Below are 23,510 nucleotides of genomic sequence, written 5' to 3'. Positions count from 1 at the left end.
TAATACTACACTAAGGGACATTGTGCTATCCCCAACAAACCTTTCACCCTCTTCTTGACCCAATACCTCTTTCCCTTTCATATACATCTCTCTCTTTGTCTCCTACTTTGACCTTCTTCTCCCAATTCCTACTTTCTCTATCACCATCCCTCTCTCTTACTACTATGACCTTCTACACTCAAACTTTCTTTTTCTGTGATATAGATAGTATCTCACCATCTCTCTCCCTACTTTGACCTTCTCCCCTTTCCTACTTTCTCTTTGATATACATAGTATCTCACCATCCCTCTCTCTTTATACTACGATGACCTTCTATACCCAATCTTTCTTTTTCTGTGCTATACATAGTATGTCACCATCCCTCTCTCTCTTACTACTATGACCTTCTATACCCAATCTTTCTTTTTCTGTGATATACATAGTATCTAAAGGCTCTGTCACATCGTTCCATGATTGCCCGCAATTCACCCGCAACAAAGTTTTGAGCATGTTCAAAACTTTTCTCCTTGCAAAACAGATTTGCGCGTGTTCTGCAGGCAACTACATGCGAGATACTGTCAAGGCGGGCGACCTGCGGGTAGAAAAAGTCATCTGCAAGGCTAAACATGGAACGATAAGACAGCGCCTTTATACCTCTCCCTCTATTTCTCTCTACTTTGACCTCCTTTTATGCAACCCTCTCAAACTTCCCTTTTCATATTCATCATCTCTTACCTTCACATATTGAATTATTGTGTTGTATTGACCCTTTAACCCCCCCTTAACTGCTTATGCTTATAATGATATATATATGCATTAATTAATCTTGTTAATCTATGAAATGATGATGGTCGATCTATTAAAAAAACTGACAACAATCAAAGGACAAGTCCATTCCAAATGAAAGTTGATTTGAATATAAAGACAAAATTCCAACATGCATAACACTAAATATTTCATCAAATAAGGATGTAAAATAACAAAGTTATGACATTTTAAAGTTTCGCTTAATTTTATATAACTTATCTCCACGTCCTGGTCGTAATGCTAATGAGGGGGACAGATGACATCATCCACTCAATATTTATCTTGTATTATATGAAATTTGAAATATTTTGATATTCCTCATTGTTATATGAAAAAAATGTTTTATTCCTCCCTGAATATGTAGAATTACCATTGTAATAACATATTGAGGTTCAGTCAGGTTGGTATGTATTGTCAAATCTGTAAAAATTGAAATTTAGTATAATTAAAAAAACAAAAAACATAAGAAATAGTGAGGGACATCATTGACTCTCTCATTTGCATATAACTTTTGTGAAACAAGCAAAACTTTAATATGTCATATCTTTCTTATCTTACATCTGATTTTGATGAAATTTTCAGCATTATGCTAGTTTGACTTTTCTCAATTGATTCAGATCAATCTTTTTATGGGGTGGGCTTGACTTTTTTAAGCACAAGAAAGTCAAGACGATCTTTAAATCTGAATCACTTTATCTTTATTTTCTCTTTCCTCTCATTTTATACAACAAACGGCCAAACATGTTTACCTTTTCTTTACATTTTAACATTCTCTTTACATCCATGGACATGTTTAAATACAGAGTACTGTAAATATAAAATCATCTTTATGAATTATTTTTGTAATGTATTACATATTTGAACACAGACATTATATTTGCACATTTTTTTTGTCTCCCATGATCAATAGAATAATTACTTTTTTAACAAAGTAACCTAACTTTTTTTCTACAATTTCTAAAGAACTGTTTGTCTTTGGTTACAAAATATATCTAAATTTACAAAGGTAAATCTCACTCTCATACATTTGATATTTTAATAATCTTATTTCCATGAAGTAATAAAACTTTTCTTATGCATTTTTGCTACAAGGATTTGAGGCCATCCTGAGCAAAATGTCACAATAGAACCTTGAACGCATATTTTTCTTCAAACATTTATACAGTGAAAAAGTTGATAAAACTACAATTCACTTTCTTCACAATTCTACACTCAAACACAGAAGAAAATATTATGCAGCAATACATGATCATCTATCTACACAGTGTTTTCCTTCTAGCTTTCTTCATACAAAGGTTCATCTTTTCTTTCTCCATTTACTGGCAAGTCAGATTTTGGTGGGAACTTAATAGAATTCAGCAGTCTTTCCCAAGTCAAAGATAACAATTCTCAATCTATTTCACATTAATTACCAAACACTCTTAATGAAATAATAAGCACCAAACATGCACAGGATTGCATTGAACACATTGCCTCGTTAAAATGCACTTCATGGTTGTTTCTAAAATGAATTCATTTAAATAAGCCGACTAAAAGGAATACAAATTTAGGACATTTTTTCACGACAGTTGTCAGATCTGGGCTCCATAACACAAAGATTATCGGTTAATTGTTAATTTGAAAGAACAATTCAGATTGGTTCCTAGTCAGTCTACGGAGCAAAATGCGCATACAAGGATGATCTTGATTGGTCATTTCATTTACCGATTAAACGACAACCTTTGTGTTACGGAGCCCTGATGATTTCTGTAAAATCTTTAGCTCTGGTTGGCTGAAAATTAATGGGCAAATGAAAACTGAGGCTACAGTCAAACCAACGAAATGATCTCCAGACTAATCAAAACTATTATGTTACTTTATAAATGGAATATCATCAGTCAGTTTCATTAATAGTGTGATTGCAAGCATTGTCATTGGAGACAACTTACAAAAATATTGCCCAGGACACTGATATGTAGAAAGTATCTTACATAATGAAAGGCAAACAAGAGTTTCAACAAAGATTTTCATTGTTATGATTTTCATTGTTATGTTATGATTTCATTGTTATGATATTATACAAATATATATAGGATAGAAAAAAAATACAGTAGAATTTGTTTACCAAGGGAAATACAAACATTGTAATAAACATGCATGTAAATAACCAATGAACATGTCCCAAGCACAATAACCACTCAGGTTTATTACTGACCATTGTCAATTACCACATACTTAAAATGTTGCAAGAAAGTAATAAAGTCTTAATACCAGTTGATAAGAAAATGCAAATGGACAACTATGACGTACACATAGAAATTATTACTCTACTAGCCAAGTTTAAATATCTTCTGAACAAGAAGTCCAAAACTGGTAAGAAACATGATAATCAGGCAAGAAATTGTATAGCACGTGATGTAATCAGTTCATAATAGTTGGGGGTAAACTCACACTGACATTGCATATTGACCATAACAATGAATTAAAAAAAAATAATGATAACATACGTGCCCTGTACAGAAATATATCCCATAACATGAGAAATGTAATCTAAACAAAGGAAAGTTTCTTTATTTTTCATGTAATATTTATGTATTGCTGAAAGAAACATGTGGGGATATTTCTAAAATAAACATTTGGACAAATGAAATAATGAATACAGCTCATAAGTCACACGGAACACAATGAAACTAAATTGAATCAAATTTAATGGGACAATCAGTTTGTCATCTATCAAAAATTTAGTCAATTAAATATATAATTGTGTTGACTGCAACAGAGGTGTCTTAGGAACGTAGAAAACTAAAGCACAATATATCTGAAAATCTATAGGAATACAAAATCATTCTAATCACTGACAAAAGCATTCTAAGGGAGTTTGATATCCCATGTGGCGTGCCGATTTTAACCCTTTGGAGCCGACTGGCTTCTGCAGAAACAAAATATCAGTATTTACTACTTATGACTCTAGAAACAACTTTTTGGATCAATTTCTTTGGCAGATTTCAGTTATGTTATGGACAGCAAAAAGAAAAGCCCTTGTAATATTTGCATGCCAACATAATATAAAAGAATCATGAAAAAGACAAACAATTTAGAACTACATACAACATTGACTAATTTCAGCATTTTCCTACAATTTGGGCTATTTCTGAGCTCACTCATGAAATTTTGATAGTAATTATGAATAGATTTTGTATAGTAATTCTTGTTCTTGCATGAATCTGAGATAATTAACTTTTAATATCACTCGAATTATGGCTATTTCTGTTCGCTGATACCCGTCATGCCCACAAAATGTACTAATGCATCATTAAGAAATGGAGAAGCCAATTGGAATCTTTTTGTTGCTCTAAGAAACTAGCAAAAATAAAAAATATTCCTATTATTGAAAACACCTCAGTGGCATTGTCGAAACACCTGTTTGAAACACATTATCTTGTCGTCGGCTCGTCACATAGGGTTAAAGCAGGCTTGTACATTCCTTTTCTTTCTAACACATCCCTGACTACAATTAGAATTAAAACATTCCCCTGAATATGATAAACAAGATTAGATATATGAATATCCAATAATATTATGTACTCTGCCTTTCATCTAAGTTTGTAAGCCAGAATACCACTAAGTATTTTGCAAGAATATTGTAAAATATTCATACAATAGAAAAGTGAATACCGAGCGACAAACTGAATACCTAGAAATAAACTATTAAATAAGTAGCAATTGACTATAGACTATGCAATCATGGGTGGATCCAAGATTTCATAACAAAGGGAGGGATGTCAAATAATTTTGATAAATTTTGTTTTGCAGACATTTCTGAAATGCGAAACAACAACAAAATATTGACTAGTTAAACCCCCCCACAATTTCCACCTCACTACCCAAAAAGAGGTTGTCTATCAGCATAATGGTGGTAGAAACAGGTTCTAACCTTTGGCCGAAGAGGATGATGGGCACATTCCCCCCCCCCTTCCCCTGATCCCCATGCCTGATAGCAATCCACTAATCAAATAATTGACAGATATAATACTATCATGATCTTTAAAAACAATAAGTTACTTGGTACAAAATGTACAGAGATATGCTTTCAAAAATAATGTAGCAAATCAACACTATTTTTCCATTGCACAAGTATGTTTGCGTACAGTTCATCCTCCTTCCTCCTTTATTGAAACAATTTTGTAATTGCATTTATAAAGTAATAAACTGTGTCACTATAACATGTAATGGTAGAAATAATGCAAGCTGCAAGTTTGTAACTAACATGCAAGTCTTTCATTATGATAATTCTTTTCAAAATAAACTTAAAACATTTCTACCTCAAGTAAAAAAAAATTGTCTGAAATAATAAAATAGAAATGCAAAGTTTGAGATAATCTATGAAGTGTATTTTTAAACAATATTTTGAAATATTCATAATACTTGGAGTGCCAGAGATTTGTATCACACTATCAAACTAATGTAGAACACTACTGTGAAATAATCTACAATTTCAATGTCATGAATTTATTCAATACAGTAATGAATTACTTTAAAGCATCGGCAGTTTCTTTAATTTTGATTTCTATCATATTTTTATTTAAAAAATGTATATACTACATAATAACACAAAAAACCTGTTGCATATTTGTAGATATACCGTACATGCAGAAATGTTTTGAGAACAAATTTTGCTTTAAGAGGCCATGACTATGAATGAAAGGCTATTTTCTCTTCTCATATCTCGTAAATTAATTAAAGAGACATTAAATATATCAACTGATAGTGAGAATACAGAAATAATTATGATTTTTAATACATTAATTCACATAATATATAATTATTAACCATTTTTAATTGGCAATAAATATCAAGTTTGAACTACTCTAATGTGAATATTTGAGAAGAATCTTCACAAGTACAATGAGAGGAAAAAATAAGCAGAATATACAAATCTACTGCCCTATGAAAACTAGCAACACATACTCGCTAAGAGAATCAGATGTCAGACCACATGTTCCGTACCAAATTGTTATTCTTTTCTTAAAATTTTACTCCAGAATAGAATAATCAGTTTCTTGCATTTTACTATTTAAGTTGAGCGATTTTCAGGCTAATCAGCTGCTAAACTGCATCATTAATCAACTCTCAACATATCAGAAAAATAATTTTTTGAAAAAGATCAAACAATAAATGGGATGTCAAAAATATGAAATATGAATAAAGATAAGTTGTTCTAGACAGTAGTTACTCTGGTAGATCCAGTGGGACTAACCACCTCTGAACTACTTCGACTACTGTCATCTTTGTGAAACCCCATCCCGGAACAGTTGGTGTCTATCTCACCTTTCCGGTTTGGATTTGGGCTATAGTTATAGGGCGACACCAAAACAGGTACAACATTGTTGGAAGAAGGGGAGGTGTCATTCTGATGGATACCGAATGGTTTCTGGGGAAGCTTCAATCTCTGAGGGCGATGTGGTGATTGATCCACAGTAGTATCTGATAAGCTACGGCTGCGCTGGTTCTGGACATTTCGACGCATGCTTAACTCTCCTTCAAGAAATGTGTCGCTTGTTTCGCTTTTATTGTCGTCAAGACGAATGAATGAGTTCAGTCGATTTTCAGAGTAAAAATACTGCTCATCGGCTTCAATGGAATTACCATCCTCATCTACGGGGGACATACAGTCCCCCGATAGTCCGTTTGGGGAAAGGCTACCAGTTTGAGAGTGTGGGGAGAAGTCTCCCCGCTGTCCGTTTGGGTCAATCTGTACATCACCTCCTACTGATCCAGTTGTAACACCAGGACTCATTGGAGTGGCAGGATCAGTATCTACTTCTGAACAGCTTTCAATGAATTCCTCAGGCATCTCTTCTTTCATGATATCGCTACCGCTATCCCATTCAACAAACTCATCAGGCATCACTTCTTTGTCAATATCATTGTCACTATTCCAAGCCTCTAGCTCATCCAGATGCCTGTCAAAGCTTAGATCAGCCCCACTAATGTTAAGATCAGGTTCTAGTTCAGCCAAAGGAGGACTGGGGAGGACCTGTTCAGCGGACGACTCTGATTCTGTCTTGCCTTTGGTCTGAACCTTCAAGTTTTTTGGTGACTTTTTTTCTTTCTTGGAGAAAAACCCTTTGCTCTTTTCCTTTCCTTCACTATCACTATCCGATTTCTTTCCACCAATCTTCAACTTGAGAAAAGAAAATCGCTTCTTGTCTGCCTTTTTCTCTTTTTTCTCTTCTGTTTTTTCTTCAGATTCATGCTTCTGTTTAGATGTTAGTTTAGGTGTTGATTTACCTCCACTTTTTGATGAGTCTAAACTAGATTTACTAGATGATTTGGAATTCGAGTTTTTATTAAGTGATGGAAAAATATTTCTTTTTGCATTGACTGCTGGTGACTTATTTGAACTAGGTAATTCAGGCTGGGCTGATTTCTGTCGAGAAAGGCTACCAACTTGATGATTGGTAGAAATACTACTCAAACTGTATGAGCTACTATGTCGTGATGATGAGTTGATACTGATGGATGCACAGTCCTTTACCTCATCTTCAGGCCTTTTCATCCAAACACCATCGCCTTCTGCAGTTTCACGTGTTGGAGACACAATTTTACCTCCACAGTTTTTCACAGGTATGTTAAGTTCTTTGCAAAGATCCTTAGCTTTCAGTTGTGAATTTTTCTGTTCATCAGACGAAAGATCACTTTTAGTCACATTATCACTTATCCCAGATGCTCCCTTTTCTTTCTTGTTACTTATTTCAATACTCGACTGGCCCTTCTTTTTAGTGAATGTACCAAATTTTGATGGCGTTTGTGGTGAGGGGGTCTCCTCAGAAGATGATTTATTTACAGCAGGTGATCTCGGTCCTTCAGCTGATGAAGGCCTACTTGCTGGTTTGTTGTGTAATGCTCTTGTAGAGGAACCTGAGGGTTTAGGACTAGCAGATGCTGCCCTAGTAGTTTGAGGACCTGTTCTGACTCCAGTATTCCCAGGCTTTGCTGGTCTTGTATTTTGTCTACTGGCAGCTGACTTTGGCGGTGTACTGGAACGATTTCCATTAACATTTGGATTTGTTTTCACACCTGATGGTGATGATGATCTTTTGGTCAGACCACCAGATTTCTGAAGGCCTGAGTTGATCTTGGAAGTTGCAGAGTTATTCCTTTGTGTAGACCCTGGTCCCTTTGTTTGTGGGATAGTCCTCTGCTTAGACACTGAGCTTTGTGAGGTTGTTGATGCTCTGGAAGGAGATTCTGATCTCTGAGATGTAGTAGACATTCTAGATGGTGACTCTGACCTTTTTGCAGGTGCGTTTGTCCTTTGACCTGGGGAAGAAGATCTAGTAGCAGGTGACCTAAGACCTGGGGAATTAGTCCTCTTTGGAGTGATTTTTGAGACACCAGTGGGTTTACTGACTGCTTTGTTTCCAGTGGAAGACTTTTGACCCTCCTGCGACCCCTGGATACCACTGCTTGTCTTTCTCCATCCACTTTTAGACACAGATAAATTGGATTCACTTTCAGTCACTGATGGAGCCTCTTCTGATTGCACTGGAGACAGAACCTTCTCGTCTCCACTCAATGGATTCATTTCAGGAGTTTGTTCAGGGAGTGATGCACTATCTTTTGTAAATGTTGATTGTTTGAGCAGCACTGGTCGATCACCATCGTCTAACTCAGGTGAACCTCCATTACTTTCTAAGCTAATGCTTTTCATTTGTGATGTCAATTCTTCATCATCCAATGTAGAGTCATCGACAGGTTTGTTGGTAGATGGGCTTTTGTTCACAGGTTTTCTTGGAGTGCCTACAGAACCAGTTGTCTTTGTAGAAGGGCTGTTTGATCTTGTAGGCACTGGCATCTTTGATTTTGGACTTGCTGATCTACTTGTGCTGAGTGGAGGTTTTCCAGCAGGAGAGCCACGACCAGTTGGTGGTTTTGGTGAGGTTGAACTACTAGGAGAGGTTTTGCTAGGGGTTTTTATCTGTCTTGGTTTGGGGATATTACTGATGCTTTCTCTTGATGACCTACGTGAAGAAGTTTCACTCTTTGCATCTCCATCTTTTTGAGAATCAAGGGAGGATTTCCTTACCGGCCTTGGTGGTGTGATGCTACGGGCTGAATTTGTAGTGTTTCTTACAGGGGTAATATTCTTATTTCCATTAGGTCCTTTTGGTGAAGGTGTGAGCTTCGGTGGAGTTCCAGATCTTGGTGAAGTGGTTCTTGGAGGCGTAGTGGTCCTCCCTGCTGTCATAGGTGATGTTGTACGAGGAGGTGTGGTAGTCCTAGGAGGGGTTCCTCTACCAGTTGGGGTTGTACTCCTTGGTGGAGTTGTAGAAGCACTGCGAGTAAGGCCACCTCTGGCACCTCGAATAGCACCCCTTCCTCTTGATGTAGTGGGACTCCCTTTAGCAAGGCCACCTCTAGTTGCTGCAGGACTTTTTGGGGCCATAACACTCTTTGGTGGTGTGATAGATCGTATTTTGCCAGTAATGGGACTTCGGTACACCTTTTTCCCACCTTTAATTCCTTTGGGGCCATCCTCTTCCTCAGTAACAGATTTCTCCTCCACACTATCTGATGGTTTGCTGATTCTTGGTCCCCTTCTAACAGGTTTTGATTCATTTTCCTGGATGGTAGCAGAACTTTCATCATCTTCCATAGATGGACCACCTGAAATTACCTTGCCATTTATCTTCTTGACAGGTTTCTTGCCTTTTGATTGCGGCATGCCAGATATGATGCACTCATCCAGCAAAGCCTGCTCACTAGCAGCATCTCCATCAGATTCTGCATCCAAAGAACTAAGAGAACTGTTTCTTGAAAAACAAACAGGGGTGTCCTCTGTTGCAAACACTCTCCTGGAATCCTTGTTGATTCCATTGGCACTCTCAGTTGACCTTTGTTGTTGACTTTCTTCATCCTGCCACTGTTCAGTGAGATCTGGTCGCTCTTCTTCATCATTGTCACTCAATGCACTCAAACTTGAATTGTGGGAAAAGCAAGTTGGTGTGTCTTCAACGGCGTAGCTTAGAGGTGCTTCCTCAGAGCTCAGTCTCCTCATAGCCATAGAACTTTCACCAAGATGATTCATTCTGTTACCACTTATCCTGGACGTCCGTGTCTTTTCAGCGAGTCTCTCTTTTGCACTTTTTTCTAACGTTCCACGTTCATCTGCTTGTTGTGGTGATGCATCCTCTTCATCACAACTGAGAGAACTGAGTGAATCTGCCCTGGATATAACTCCAGGGGTACCTTCCACAGCAAACACTCTTGGAGAGTCCAGAGGAGACATTGCACTCTTAGCAGCATCTGCATTATGATAATCATTCATGCTGTAATACTTGTTTTCAGGACTATGAACTTGTTCAATGGGATTTGAGAAGGATGTTCTCTGCTTGGGAATCATTGTCTGCTGTCTACTTGAACCTCCATCTGCTTGTTTCCTTTTACTAACTTCTTTCATTTGAGCTTTAGCTTCAGCAAGGTCGGCATCCTCATCACAGCTTAATGAGCTTAGCGAACCATTACATGAAAAATTGATAGGTGTGCCTTCTACTGCAAAAACACGGGGTGTATCAGATGGAGTACTCCCCATGCTGACTCCAACACCTAAGGTACTTCTGTTCTGAGGTAAATTTTGAGAAGTGATGTTTCCATTGACATCTTCAGAATCAATGGGAGAAGTAAGGTCACTTAAGGATGTAGCATTGGATATTCCTGGTGTTCCTTCCATGCAGTAGGTTGTAACACTATCAGGAGGAGGTGACGGATTGTTGACCCAGTCTTGCCCTCGTTCTTGGCTTGAAGTAGATCTCGTATCTGAGCTCATCTCAGGGATGGGAGATGGGCTCTTGTGACGCACATCTGTACTTGGCAATCTCTTTCGAGGTGCAACTCCCTTCGGTGATCTAAACTTTCCAATGTGTCGGGGTGATCTGTGTTTAGCAAGTAGTGATGTACGAGGCTTGCTAGATTTGGATCTTGGGATGGCAGAGTTAATACACTCCTGTAACATGGAATCCTCTGCCTCCTTTGTGACAGAGTTAGTTTCAGACCTGGCATCATCCATGTAATGTAGAAGATCCCCTGAGGTTTGTACTTGATTATCTGATTCAATACCACTAGGTTTCTCCATGGCACTTCTGTCTGGATTTGTAATCATAAGTTTCCCATCTGATGAACTCTCGATCTCAATGTCTTCTATACTTAGATCACTGAGTGAAGTAGCAGCAGAAAAGTTCACTGGAGTGTCCTCTGTGCAAAATGGCTTTGATACATCCTGCAGGGCAGTTGATTGAGCAGAATTTGACTTCTCAAAACTGACATGCTTACTGGTTGATGGCTTTTGACTCACAGGTATCTTCTTGCTGGTAACATCTCTCTTGCTTTTAGATTTTGATGGCTTTGGTATTCCCTTTCTTCTCACTGGCAATGCTGCATTAATACATTCATCTAAAAGACTCTGCTCTTGTTCTGAAAAGTCATTACCACTTGGTTCAATGTTCTTTCCATCTGCGTTCTCTTTGTCTTTACTGCCAGCATCTTCACTTCCCTCATTCCCTTCAGGTGGTAAGAGACGTTTTGCAACTGTAGCTTTGACATCGCCGTCAATTGTCAAAGCACTCAGGCTCGTAGCACAGGAATTGTCAATGGGTGTTCCTTCAGTTGCATACATTGTGGGCTTTTCTTCCATGTCAGGAAGCTTAGGAGCATTTTGAATATCTTCCTTGACATTACCCTGCGATGTTCTTCTAGGACTGGGTGGCATTGTATCACTGGGGCTATCTGGTAATTCACTCGGACTCACAAAACCACTAGCTGCACGACTGTTGGTATAAATTGAGCTTACATCATCGCATATATCTGGCACATCATCACTACTGAGTGAACACACTGAACTGCACCGGCTAAAGACCAGAGGAGTTTCTTGGACTTCATCATGGTGGTGAACGTCCGATGGGAGCTGCAGCAAAACTTGCTTATTAGTCATTTTTACAGGAGTTGGCTCATTTGGAGGTGTAGTGGTTTGTAGGTCATCACCAGGTGAATGAGCACTGTCGTCTTTACTTTTCTCATCCTCGTTCAGCTCCTCATTTAAATCCAGTGAACTGAGTGAGGAACATCTGGAAATTGGACCGGGGGTACCTTCTACACAGTATGTCTTTGTATTGTCATCATGACTGCATGGTTGTGACTCTTCTTCCTCATGATGGCTTGATGCAACCGAATGTCGTGATCCTCCATGCTCTGATCCAAATTGAGACACCAAACTTGATGGAATCTCTTGATTTGATGAAACATTGTAGCTACTATCACGCACCTCTGGCTCCTCGCTACTCATATAAACAGTCCCACCTGTGTTGGTCTCTAAAGTTGTCTGGACAAACCCGAAACTTTCTGCATCCTCTCCATGTGACATATCATTTGCATATCTTTGAGAAAAATCAGTTGGCCTCTCATCATCTTGTGTGAAAGGTTCACTGTTCGAGTACATACTTGATCCTTGGATTGTATCTAGGACATTGTGATGAGAAGATACTGACTGGTCTGAATACTGTTGTGGAAATATTCCCTGGTGTTGACTGGACATGTAAGAGTTACCTGTGGCCAATCCTTCGCGAGGTCTATGTGGTGAATTGCACTTTTGACATGGCTGGGATGAACTCTCTTCATTCTGCTCTCCATCACCGCTGCTTTGCTGTGAGTTTTCCTCTTTACATCCATGCTCTTCGGGAGGTGTTCTCTTTGGGCTATGTATCCCTGGTGGAAGATCTTCCTCAGAATACTTTAAACTATAGTTTGTTGTAGAGTCCATGTTTGTACCAAAAGCCTCATCTGCAGAGTGCACCAATGCATTGTTCTGAAGGTTCCTTCCAGTCCCATGCATGTTGAGAGAGCTGTCTGCTGATTGAGAGTGATCCATCTGAGATCGATTTTGTGCCAATCGTTCATGGATACCAGCTGGGAAAATATCACTAGAAATACTGTTTATGCTTTCTGTAGATGATCTCCTAGCGACAAGGCCCTGCCCTCCGTCAAAGCCAAAGGAGTAGGAGTTGGAACGACTTGAAAGATTGGAACCCTCTGGTGGCATATGGGTGAAAGAGCTTGAGCGAGGACATGTTGGTTTTTGTTGGTGGCCATTTCTAGACTGGAGCCTGCTTTCAAGTGACTCTCTACGTGGACTCTCACCGCCCTGGCTTGCGTCATTTGGAAGACCAGCTTGAGCTACTTCTTGCATGATCTGTATTCAAGATGAAACAAATATTTAAAAGGAAAAATAAATATTCATATCAAAGTTACTTCAATTTACTATTACACTGACTTTATGTTCACATATTTAATAGCAGTATTATTATACAAAAGAAAATAAAAAATAGATGCATTCTTGCCTTCTGAAATAATCATCAACGAAAAAAAAAGAATCAAATTTAATCACAGAATCTAATAATGTCACATCATGAGGATGTCATGGTCATGGTGCTTCTTACTCTCATCTTTCAATGAGAGGTAGTAGAGGGTTCTTTTTTCCATTTTTGTAGCACCATCTATTTACATCTATTCAGAGAAGCACTATAACTATTACCCCTAGCTACAGCTTGCGCTGCTGCTTCCAGCACTTGGTGCATTCCAGGAATTAATTCAATATCAATTCTGTAATTTGCATAAGCTCTGTACACTGACTGTAGATATTAAGGAGCTTGTGGAGTTTTTTCTAACGATGCTGTTTTGTATGGATTCAGATATTCAATAAGGAATGGTTGAACTTTTGCTGATATGTCGAAGGAAGTTTCATTACCTGTGCTATCCTGCTTCCTCCATGTGGTTTCCCAGGACTATTCTCGACAGATCCAGGCTGACTTGTGGTGATTTGACCTTCACTTTCTTTTGTCTTCCCTTCTTGGAAGGAGTGATCATCACTACGAGTTTCAGGAGAATTCACAACATTTCCATGAAGTCTATTGCTTGGTGAAGGCGCTCTCTGCTGGCTATTCATGAGAGAATCTGGTAAAGGGGTGGCATTAGGATTCCAGATGGGGATTCGCTGTGGAACTGGTGAATAGTCGGGACCATGCTGCTGCCGAGATCTATGGCCTCGATTCCTGAGAGAGGCACGTTGTTGGCTTTGAAGTAGGCCATGTTGATCAGTTCTACCTTCCATCTCAGCATATGTGTCCTTCAGATTCTTATCAATCTCTGCTTGGAGCGCTCGTTGTTTCCTGACATGGAGTCCTGGAGTGCCTTCCTTCTGGCCATCCGCTGTGGTCAAGACATCAGGTCGTGATGCCATCAGATTCCTGAGTGCAGCAGAACTTCCCATTGCAATCATTTTATGCTTGGAGTTGATAAGATTCTTGAGCATACTGACTGCACCTAATTCCCATAAGAGATCCTGATCAGCCTTGTTCCTGGCAGACAGGTTCCACAATGTCCCACATGCATTGCTGACAATGGTAAGGCTTGAAGACTTCAGGTGATGAAGTAATATTTGAAGACAGTTATGCTTTCTTAAAAGCTGCCTGTACTTTTCACTTGTTGCGATGTGGCTAGAAACATTCCTCAGAATACCACCACCATTTTCAACAACAGCTGAGTTCCGTGTTGGACTTCTATAAGTTAAAGAGCCCACCAGAAACTCAAGAGCACCATTGACGGCACAAATGTCCGCCTTGTTCTCAGTACAGTGAGCTGAAAGGTTCCATAATGCACTTAAAACGCTCTTCAGTGTTGATTCCTTTTTTACTTCCAGAGAACAAGTCATTAATGCAACAACTGCTCCAGCTTCCCTAAGAGCCTTCTTGCTTGCCATATCAGCCCTCCAGGAGAGATTCCTCAAAACACTAGCTGCTACTTGTCTTAGGTCCTCACTCTCTGCACTAAGGAGGGCCACCAGGGCTTTCATACATCCTTTCATAGAGCAGAGAAGGGCTTTGTTGGTGACATCCCCAAAGGTCAGGTTAGTAAGGGCCATCCCCGCATACCGTCTCAGAGTGACTGTGTACTGGTCGTTGCTGCTTCCGTGAACCTCATAATCTACTTGCAAGAGTTCAGCTATTGCATGAAGGCCACCTGTAAATAAGAGACCATACAATAGATCTACTTTCAATTTTCCATTTGGAGTAAAAGGTTTTACAGAAATCATGCAGCTAGTAGTCAGATATTGATAGAAATAGTAATAAACAGCTGCATGAATCTATTGTTTTCAAAAATATCGCACAAACCATTCATAAAACTCTGAAAAAGTGCTTACGTCACAGCAGACAGACCTTTGACATTTCATCATTCATAAAATCAATATTGACTTGATCAACATTGACATAGGATCTACCTGTATGGTGATACAGCTATGTCACAATGCAAAGGCACACGAGTAGCGTGGGTCCCATATATTCACATGAAGCCAGAAATATTCTAATCCCAGCTACCTAACTATGGGCATTTGTATAATAAGTGCACAAATGAAATATGACATATGACTTTTTCAAAATTTATAGAAAAACCAAGGAATGAAATTAACGCCACACAATACAATGGTATCACTCAAGACAAATACAGCCATCTGATATTTTCCATTTAAATTCCAATTTTATATTGACTACAGCCATCACTTATTTACCAAATATAGTTACAATTTATATGAACAACTGATTGTTCATGATAGATGATGTTTCATTTATATCTCATATAAACAATGTCTGAGTTGATATCTATATACGTCAGTAATCTGCATCTCCTCTAATGTGATTTTGAGCAACTTTACACCCTATATTCCACTTCCATATTTTGAATGCTAGTCACACTGATTTCAATGATTAAAGACCAACCAATGGGTTGTCATTGGTAATAATGTCATAGCATTTGTTGATCAGGGGAGCATTTCATCAACATTTTTGTCCAACAAGTTGTCAGATCTGACATCTTTCCTTGTTTGATTGGCTGATAAGCGCTGTTACTATGGTAACTGCCAGATTGAATAGGACATCCCACAAGTCCTTCCATGAAATGCTTCCCCGGAGTCCGTTTCGCCGGTGTGACAGTAGCATGAGACAGTAAGTACACGTGTTGCAGCTAGAGATAAACTTCTAGATAGAGTTGTGTTCTGGATGAGACCCTTACCTAGGTGGCATATTGCACTGCGATGCTCCTCATCAAATGAGAGCTTCATGAGAGCAGCCATAGCAGGACCAGGATTGTGATCCATTGGTAGAGCACTCTGACTTGATGCTGCCATATAAAAACACATACAACATTATACATATTAGACGTGATACTTGGGTACAGGGGCTCGTTGTATAAAGAGTTGTAATTAATCGTAACTAAAAAATCAAACGTAAATTGATTTTCAACCAATGAAACATACATATGAGGGACTAGTGCTTCATTTCTCTCAAGTTGTGTAAAGAGCCACTGTTTCTGCAATAGGCTGATTATGCTGGCTGGCCCCATAAAGCATGTGAGGGCTATTGAAATGATCCCATACATAAAATCAGTTTCCATGTTTCTTTCGGAAAACACAACTAAGAGCATTAGTACTGAATTTCTTTATATAAAATTTGATAAGACATGGATAAGAAATGCAAATAAAAATGAAAAGTCGTCATGTATAAAAAACCAAACACAAATAATTGCAATATATTTAAGAATAAACATGCAAAAGTTACACTTTTTTACATAAAGGATTTCTGTAAAACATTTGTAGGTGAGCACGTTTCTATTTTTAATGGTTAAGAAATAATTATCAAGCCTTATTTAGCACATAGTTGCAACTTTCCTGAACAGCTACTTAGTCCACATTAGTTAATTCTAGTTCAATGTAACAGTAAACAAGCCACTGGTAAACAATCACAGTGACATCGTTAAGACGATGTCAGACCGTAAGACTGATGTTTTTGGAATTAGTTAAATACATTTGTTATGTTTTCCCCAAACCTTTCTAATTTAGATTTGAACTCTTCTAGAACATAAAATGTGAAAACTACCCGACTCACCACTCTCCTTGTTCTCGGCCTCTACCAAGGTGTCACAGTAGGACCTGATTTGTTCAAGGAGACGAAGGACACGCCCCTCCTGTTTACGTCGCTTCTCATCAGGGTTGAGATGTACAATGTTATGAAGGGCTGTGCTGGCACAATCCCTTGCCTTCTGACTCCCCCTGAAGTTTCCCAGCACAGACTCCTGGTCCGTTCCATGCAGGATATGGATCAAGAGGGGTATACAACCTGGTGAGGAATCAAGGAAAATTATTAAGCAAAGGAAACTTCCTCATAAATGATAAGGATATTTCCTTTAACAAAATGATAAATATGTACCTCATAATATATTAAGCTCACTAAGAAATATGTATATTCAGAAATAAAAAATGGTCATTAATGTCATAACATTCAATTTTTGTGGAAGATACAGATTAATCACTGAGCATATGAAAACAACAATTTTGAAGTGCCATAAACTGGTTATTATTCCGGTAATATTATCAAGATCTTGAACCTAGGAAAATACCAAACAAACAAAGTTGCCACCACTTCTAAGTGTTAATTCATGAAATATACAATCAATCTCATTTGCTTATCATCTTAAAAAAATAAGAGTTGAAATGTAGACCAATGCCAAATTCACAATTTTCTGATCTTCAGTTCAGCAAGGTTATATGTGTGCCCCATTGAAACTCCTGTCTTGCTGACACCATTTTACCCTTGATCAACACCCATGCATCAAGCTTACAGAATACAGATATAACTTGAAATGTTTTGAATTCCTTACCAGACTGCCTCATAGCTAGACAACTATCGGCAGACCTGGACATCATGAGTAGCGTGCTTGCCATGTCATCCCTGTCATGTGAACCTAACATGGAGAGTAGGGAGTACACAAACCCAACCTAAAGGAAGAAATGGAAAATAAAAATATTCAATTAAATTTAAATTCAATTCATTATTTTCTACAAAAGTAGCACATATTAAAAAGATTTAATATTATAAAGCACATTGAGAAAAAAAATGATATAAAATTGGGAACATAACGATCTACTACAAATGTACAAGTTGTCAAAAATAAAAATATATTTATCAAGTACAACCCCCATTAACACAAAAATATTACAGAACAGAGTTTACCAATGAGAAAAGAAATAATAGGACATTACAACTGAGAATCATCTGTTTATATTTGAATGTTTTTATGTACATAATAAGTACTGAGAGGTTTTGATTACATAAAAGTGAAAAACAACCAATTCTAGTTTTTTCATTGTAAATTTCACAGCATATACCATTAAAAGAAACTAAATTACATATAAACATATACAATGTAAACGTACCTTCTAACAAACCTATATGCAGATAATATTTCTAGATTTTCAAACTTAAAATGGAAGGAAAATCATGAATTTCATTGAAAAAAATCATGAAACTTCAAAGAAATTAGCAATACTGCAAAGTACAATAATCATGATCAAAATATCCTGAGTGAACATGCTTCAAAGCTTTTACCTTGACACCAAGCTGTTGGTTGTTAGCACCAGCAGTAGAACTCTTCCTTGGACCTGTACCGGAGCAAGATGATGATCCAAAACTCATGACACTAGATGTTTCCTGCTCACCATTACCACTCCCTGGACCACTCCCACCACCACCACCACTGCCACCTCCAGCAACACCAAAAGGAATCTTTCCCAAGACCTGTTCCATCGTTTCCCCATTCAGATTAGCACCTGCATGCAGGTTATTGAGAAAGGGCCATGCTCCATGGAAGAAGGTTGGTGGACACGGCGGAGCAATACCTGTTCCTGTTTGCTGCGGTGGTAGCGGATGTTTCTGCTGCTGTGGTGGCTGTTGCATGCCACCTGCTTGCACCGATCCATCGTTTGACAGGTGTATATAGGGGCTGTCTGTAGCAGTTTGTGTGGAAGAGGTAGGATTTGGTCTTAGACCATTAGGTGGGGACCCACTGAGACCAAAGTCTGATTTGGCATCGATGACCAGACTAGCTGCTCTTCGATGTGATGCAGGGCTACCATGGGAGTTTGAATCGTGTGAACTTGCCGATGATCGCTTGCTGTTTGTACCTCCACCGGCTGCATTCAGGCTCTGACTGTACACTAACCTCAGAGCATCATCAGAGAGGGAAGCCTAAATGACAAAAAAAAAATACCAAACAAACATCTCAATGCATTTGTATGTCTTATTCTAGAGTCACCAAGATAAGTCAGACAATGATAAATGTAATAAATAAAAACATTAGTCATGCACCAACAATGCTTTTATATTTTTTGACATTGATATCTCACTGATAATACATCATCTTTGGACTCTACCCTTTAGACATTTAATATTATCACAAGTAATTTGTGAATGCACCTCCATACATGTACACATAAGAACAAATGCTGTACTATCAGAAGTTCTTTCAAAAAGCTTTTTTTTCTGAAAAATTGCTAAGGACTTTGAAATCTCCTAATATATTCATAATTTAGAAAAATCAAAAGGGATACAGGTTCAAACCAATCCAAAGAAAATTTTAAAGCAATTTGATTTCATCTGGGAACAGATAAGATAGACGAAAGGCTTCATACCTGTGCACCCTGCTCCCATACTTGGGCTAAAAGTTGCTGTTGTTGTAGTTGCTGTTGCTGCTGCTGTTGATGTTGTTGCTGCTGTTGTTGATGCTGCTGTTGTTCTTGAACTTGCCTGAGCTCATATTCGATTGCACTTAGCCTCTGCATGCGCATCCGATGCCTTGCTGCGATGTCCTCCATAGATCCCAGTCTCTCTTGCATCAACTCTCTAAGCTGGCGTGCTTCGTACTCCAGCTGGCGCCGTGACATGTCAGTTTGAAGGGAGTACTAAAGATTGGTCAAGAAAAGAAAGGAAAGTGTCTTTATTGTAGCAAGTTTAAATATGTACAAATGAACAACAAAGGTGAATGTTGTTACTTCATTAAGCAAACTCTATGGCATGTAAAAAAAATGGCTCAATACAAAATATAACATCTAAAATCTTCTTTAATATTACCTCTTCTATATATCTTAATATTTTTCTTGTAACTAGTAAAGTCAACTATAGGAGAAAGCTTATCTGCTTGTTAGGAAAAATTCAAATGGATATGATTTTTTTTTTATATTTGGAACCTTTTGCATTAGATTCAAGAGGTAATGTCATTAAATTCCATTCTCTAAATTAAGCAATACTCCAAGTACCCCTCAAATTCTTAGTAGAAGAGCATCAGATTTCTCAAGCTGACTACAAACAGCGCATCAAGCAGAATTCCAGATCTATATATTGCACTGATGAACAAGAAACTCTGGACAAGTAATGTGTAGCTTGATATGGCACTACACATTATCTAGAATGGCGTCTGTCTTATCTCCTTCCCTCATTGTAGATGCCTCACTGAAGACTCTTCAGACACTCTACATACCTCTCAGACGGAGACATGCATTCAGATGCTAACCTGTATCATGGCAGCCATTTAGAGTCATAAGGACATTTACCAATATATTATATTTATTCTAAATGTAATTTGTGTTGTGGCAAATGCAGTGTGGAAATTTGGGATACAATTTTATTTTTTTATTTTTATTCAAGCATATCTGTAAGTCTATGATAAATGTGTCAAAAAAATTAAAATCAATTATATATTAAGCATACATTTTTAAAAATATTATTATCCCCTTCCCCCCACGGTCTAATTATCATCCAAATGACAAGAAATCAGCTGAAATTTACAAACACTTAAAAGGAAAAAAAAAACAGCGAGAGGGGAAAACATAAAGATACTTTATAGAATGACCAAAAAACTTAATTGATTATTGCTTATTGTGGAAGATTCTAAATATGGAGGAATTTTCAATTTCCTTTGGCAAAACTAAAGTTTTCTTCAACGTCTTCATTAGCCTCCTTCTGGCACTTCACAGATGATATCACCAACTTGCGTCAATTCCTGAAACCCCCTCTGATGGATTACATCCGTTGAAATACCAAACATGACGTTGATATGTAGTGGACTTATTCATACCATACTAGGATTCCATAACCATCCTCATACCACGTAAACAATGAGAGAAATAATTTTTCCTTTGTTACCTTGGCATGAGGTAGAATTTTGCAAAACTTTGAAATATAATCTGGGATAATTATTTAATATTTAAACACAAAAACAGATATGAGTTTTAAGTTCATATTGCTTATTTAAATTTTTGTATCCAAAGTTTAATACATCATCAATATACTAAAATGAGATACAAGTTTGCAGTGTGGACAGTTGATGTTTTATATTCATGATTCACCGAAGCCTTAAAGGACAAGTCCACCCTAACAAAAACTTGATTTCAATAAAAGAGAAAATTCAACAAGCATAACACTGAAAATTTCATCAAAATTGGATGTAAAATAAGAAAGTTATGGCATTTTAAAGTTTTGCTTATTTTCAACAAAATAGTTACATGAACATGCCAGTTACATCCAAATGAGAGAGTTGATGACATCACTCACGATTTCTTATGCATTTTATTATATGAAATATTTTTATTTTCTCGTCATTGTCATGTGAAATGAAGTTTCATTCCTCCCTGAACACGTGGAATTCCATTATTTTAACATTTTGTGCTTCAGGCAAGGAGGTCCTAATCATCAAATTCGTAAAAATTGAAATATTGTATAATTCAAACAATAAAAAAACAAAAGAAATAGTGAGTGACGTCATCGATTCTCTCATTTGGATGTAACTGGCTCGTTCATATAACTATTTTGTTGAAAAATAAGCAAAACTTTGAAATGTCATAGCTTTCTTATTTTACATCCAATTTTGATGAAATTTTCAGCATTGTGATTGTCTGATTTTTCTCTATTGATTCAAATCAACACTTTTCTGAGGTGGACTTGACCTTCAAATAGAATATGTACTAAGAAGCACAATTACAAATACAATTTTTACATTAGCAAATACTCTACCATAATCCCTTTCACCCCTTCATGATCAATTTAAAATATGGTGAAGATTAAGTGGTGTAATGGTTACTAGAATTCTTTTAAGTTAAATGTAAATTATGCAGGTAAAATGTAATGTTAAATAAAACATAACTTAAAGATCGCTAAGATTAAGCTGAACTTATGTAATTCAAAGTTCAATGTAAGTTATTCAAGTACATACAATGCTAAGTTACAAATAAGTTAGGATTTGGAACATTGAGTTGAACCTATGTAAAAAGATTAATTTGATGACAAATTTGATGGAAGTTGTACAGGTAAACACAAGTTTAAGTTTTAAATGAGTTAAGGTTCTGTAAAGATAAAAGTTTACAGAACTTGGGGAAAAATATTCCTTTAAGTTAAAGGTAAGTTATGAAGTAAAACTAAGATTAAGTTACAAATAAGTTAAAGTTTCGTAAGATTAAACTGAACTTACATTGTCAGTAATTGGCAAGTCTTCAATCCTCCTTGTCAAACTCTGTAACTGGGCAAGACATTGGCTTCTTAGGTTCTCCTCCTTAGCTTGTTCATTCAATATCAGCAACCTACACAAAAAAAATATATAAAATGAAATGAAATTAAGTGAGATAGGCAAAATGGGATAATACATAATATCAGTATATAATTCATAAAATACATACAACATAAAAATTTGCATTAAAACATGTTTTCATTTTATTAACAAAGGAAATAGCAACTGTATTGATATGATTCATCATGTAAATGAAGTAAAGAGAATATGTACATTAATTCCCAGATACTTGAATATACATGAATTGATAAAGATACATGAAAATTCACCCCACAACAATAACAACTCATTTTACTCATATTGTCAAAAAAAGGGAGATTCTTGATTTTGTTGGCTAGTTAGAGAATAAAATAGAAAAAGAAGAGATATCTAAATCAATGGAAAGAATGACCATTGAAAGCTGTCAATCTCAGATTCATTGACAATGAAAGCATAATTAGAAACAGCCCCTACTATGGACTAATGATCCAATGCTGAAAAGCATGAATGCTAGAAGTGACATTTGTCCTGATTACAAAAAATAATCATCATAGATCAAATGAAACTAGGTCAAGCTAGATGGGGAATTAGAAAGGCAAATTTAGCTTTGTCTCTTGGGTTATTCAAGCACCATCTCTGATGCTTTCATTCTTCAGTGTGCTTTAGAATGATCTCTACATGATTTATGATCTTCGAACGAAACAAGAAAATTCAGATTCTGATGAGTTTTCAACCTTGGAGCGAAATAAATCTTAATTCATGCCATCTTCAATCTTCACCCTTCCCTTAAGAAAATGGCAGAAGAAAGTAAGAAAGAAAAACCAAACAAGAACAAGAAGGTGGGGGAGGGGGTGGGGTATATATCAATAAGACAAACATGAAGCTGCTCCTTCTCTGAGTAATTAGCACTGCTTTTTCACTAAAAAAAATCTGACAGGCAAAAAAATGAGAAATTTATCAATTCAACCTCTTTCCCTTATTAGATGCCAATGTTACACCATTGAATAATAGGAGACAATAGATCAATGTTTTGATCTGTATTGACATGTATGCTCAATCTCCTCTCTTCACTAGCAGTACAAGACTGCTGATATCATGGAATACTATAAGGATCATAAAGAAAGTTTCTTTCTTTATTTGATAAAATAAATATTTTGTATATGCTTTATTATTTTCTTAATAAAATGTTTTCACATAAAAAGCAAGTTCATTTTAAAAAAGGGAAAGATATAAAAGTCTACAAAAAGAAGCCCAAAGGTTCAATCTG

The 23,510-nt window shown here is 37.1% G+C and overlaps 1 protein-coding gene across 1 annotated transcript; it reads right to left on the bottom strand.

Annotated features, from left to right (window-relative positions):
• Positions 1-1,881: 1,881 nt before the first annotated feature.
• On the bottom strand, positions 1,882-22,277 carry LOC121411279 (adenomatous polyposis coli protein-like). The gene is made up of 8 exons (XM_041603906.1): positions 22,169-22,277; positions 19,338-19,607; positions 18,256-18,894; positions 17,528-17,645; positions 16,756-16,986; positions 15,884-15,991; positions 13,566-14,836; positions 1,882-13,010 (listed from the first exon to the last, which is right to left on the bottom strand). Exons 2-8 carry the CDS (start codon positions 19,587-19,589, stop codon positions 5,985-5,987), a joined length of 9,645 nt encoding a protein of 3,214 aa, XP_041459840.1. The 5' UTR covers positions 19,590-19,607; positions 22,169-22,277; the 3' UTR covers positions 1,882-5,984.
• Positions 22,278-23,510: the final 1,233 nt, after the last annotated feature.

Source organism: Lytechinus variegatus, chromosome 3 (assembly GCF_018143015.1).
Source record: "Lytechinus variegatus isolate NC3 chromosome 3, Lvar_3.0, whole genome shotgun sequence".
Classification (NCBI taxonomy): Eukaryota; Metazoa; Echinodermata; class Echinoidea; order Temnopleuroida; family Toxopneustidae; genus Lytechinus; species Lytechinus variegatus.
This window is presented reverse-complemented; position numbering and strand designations above follow the sequence as displayed.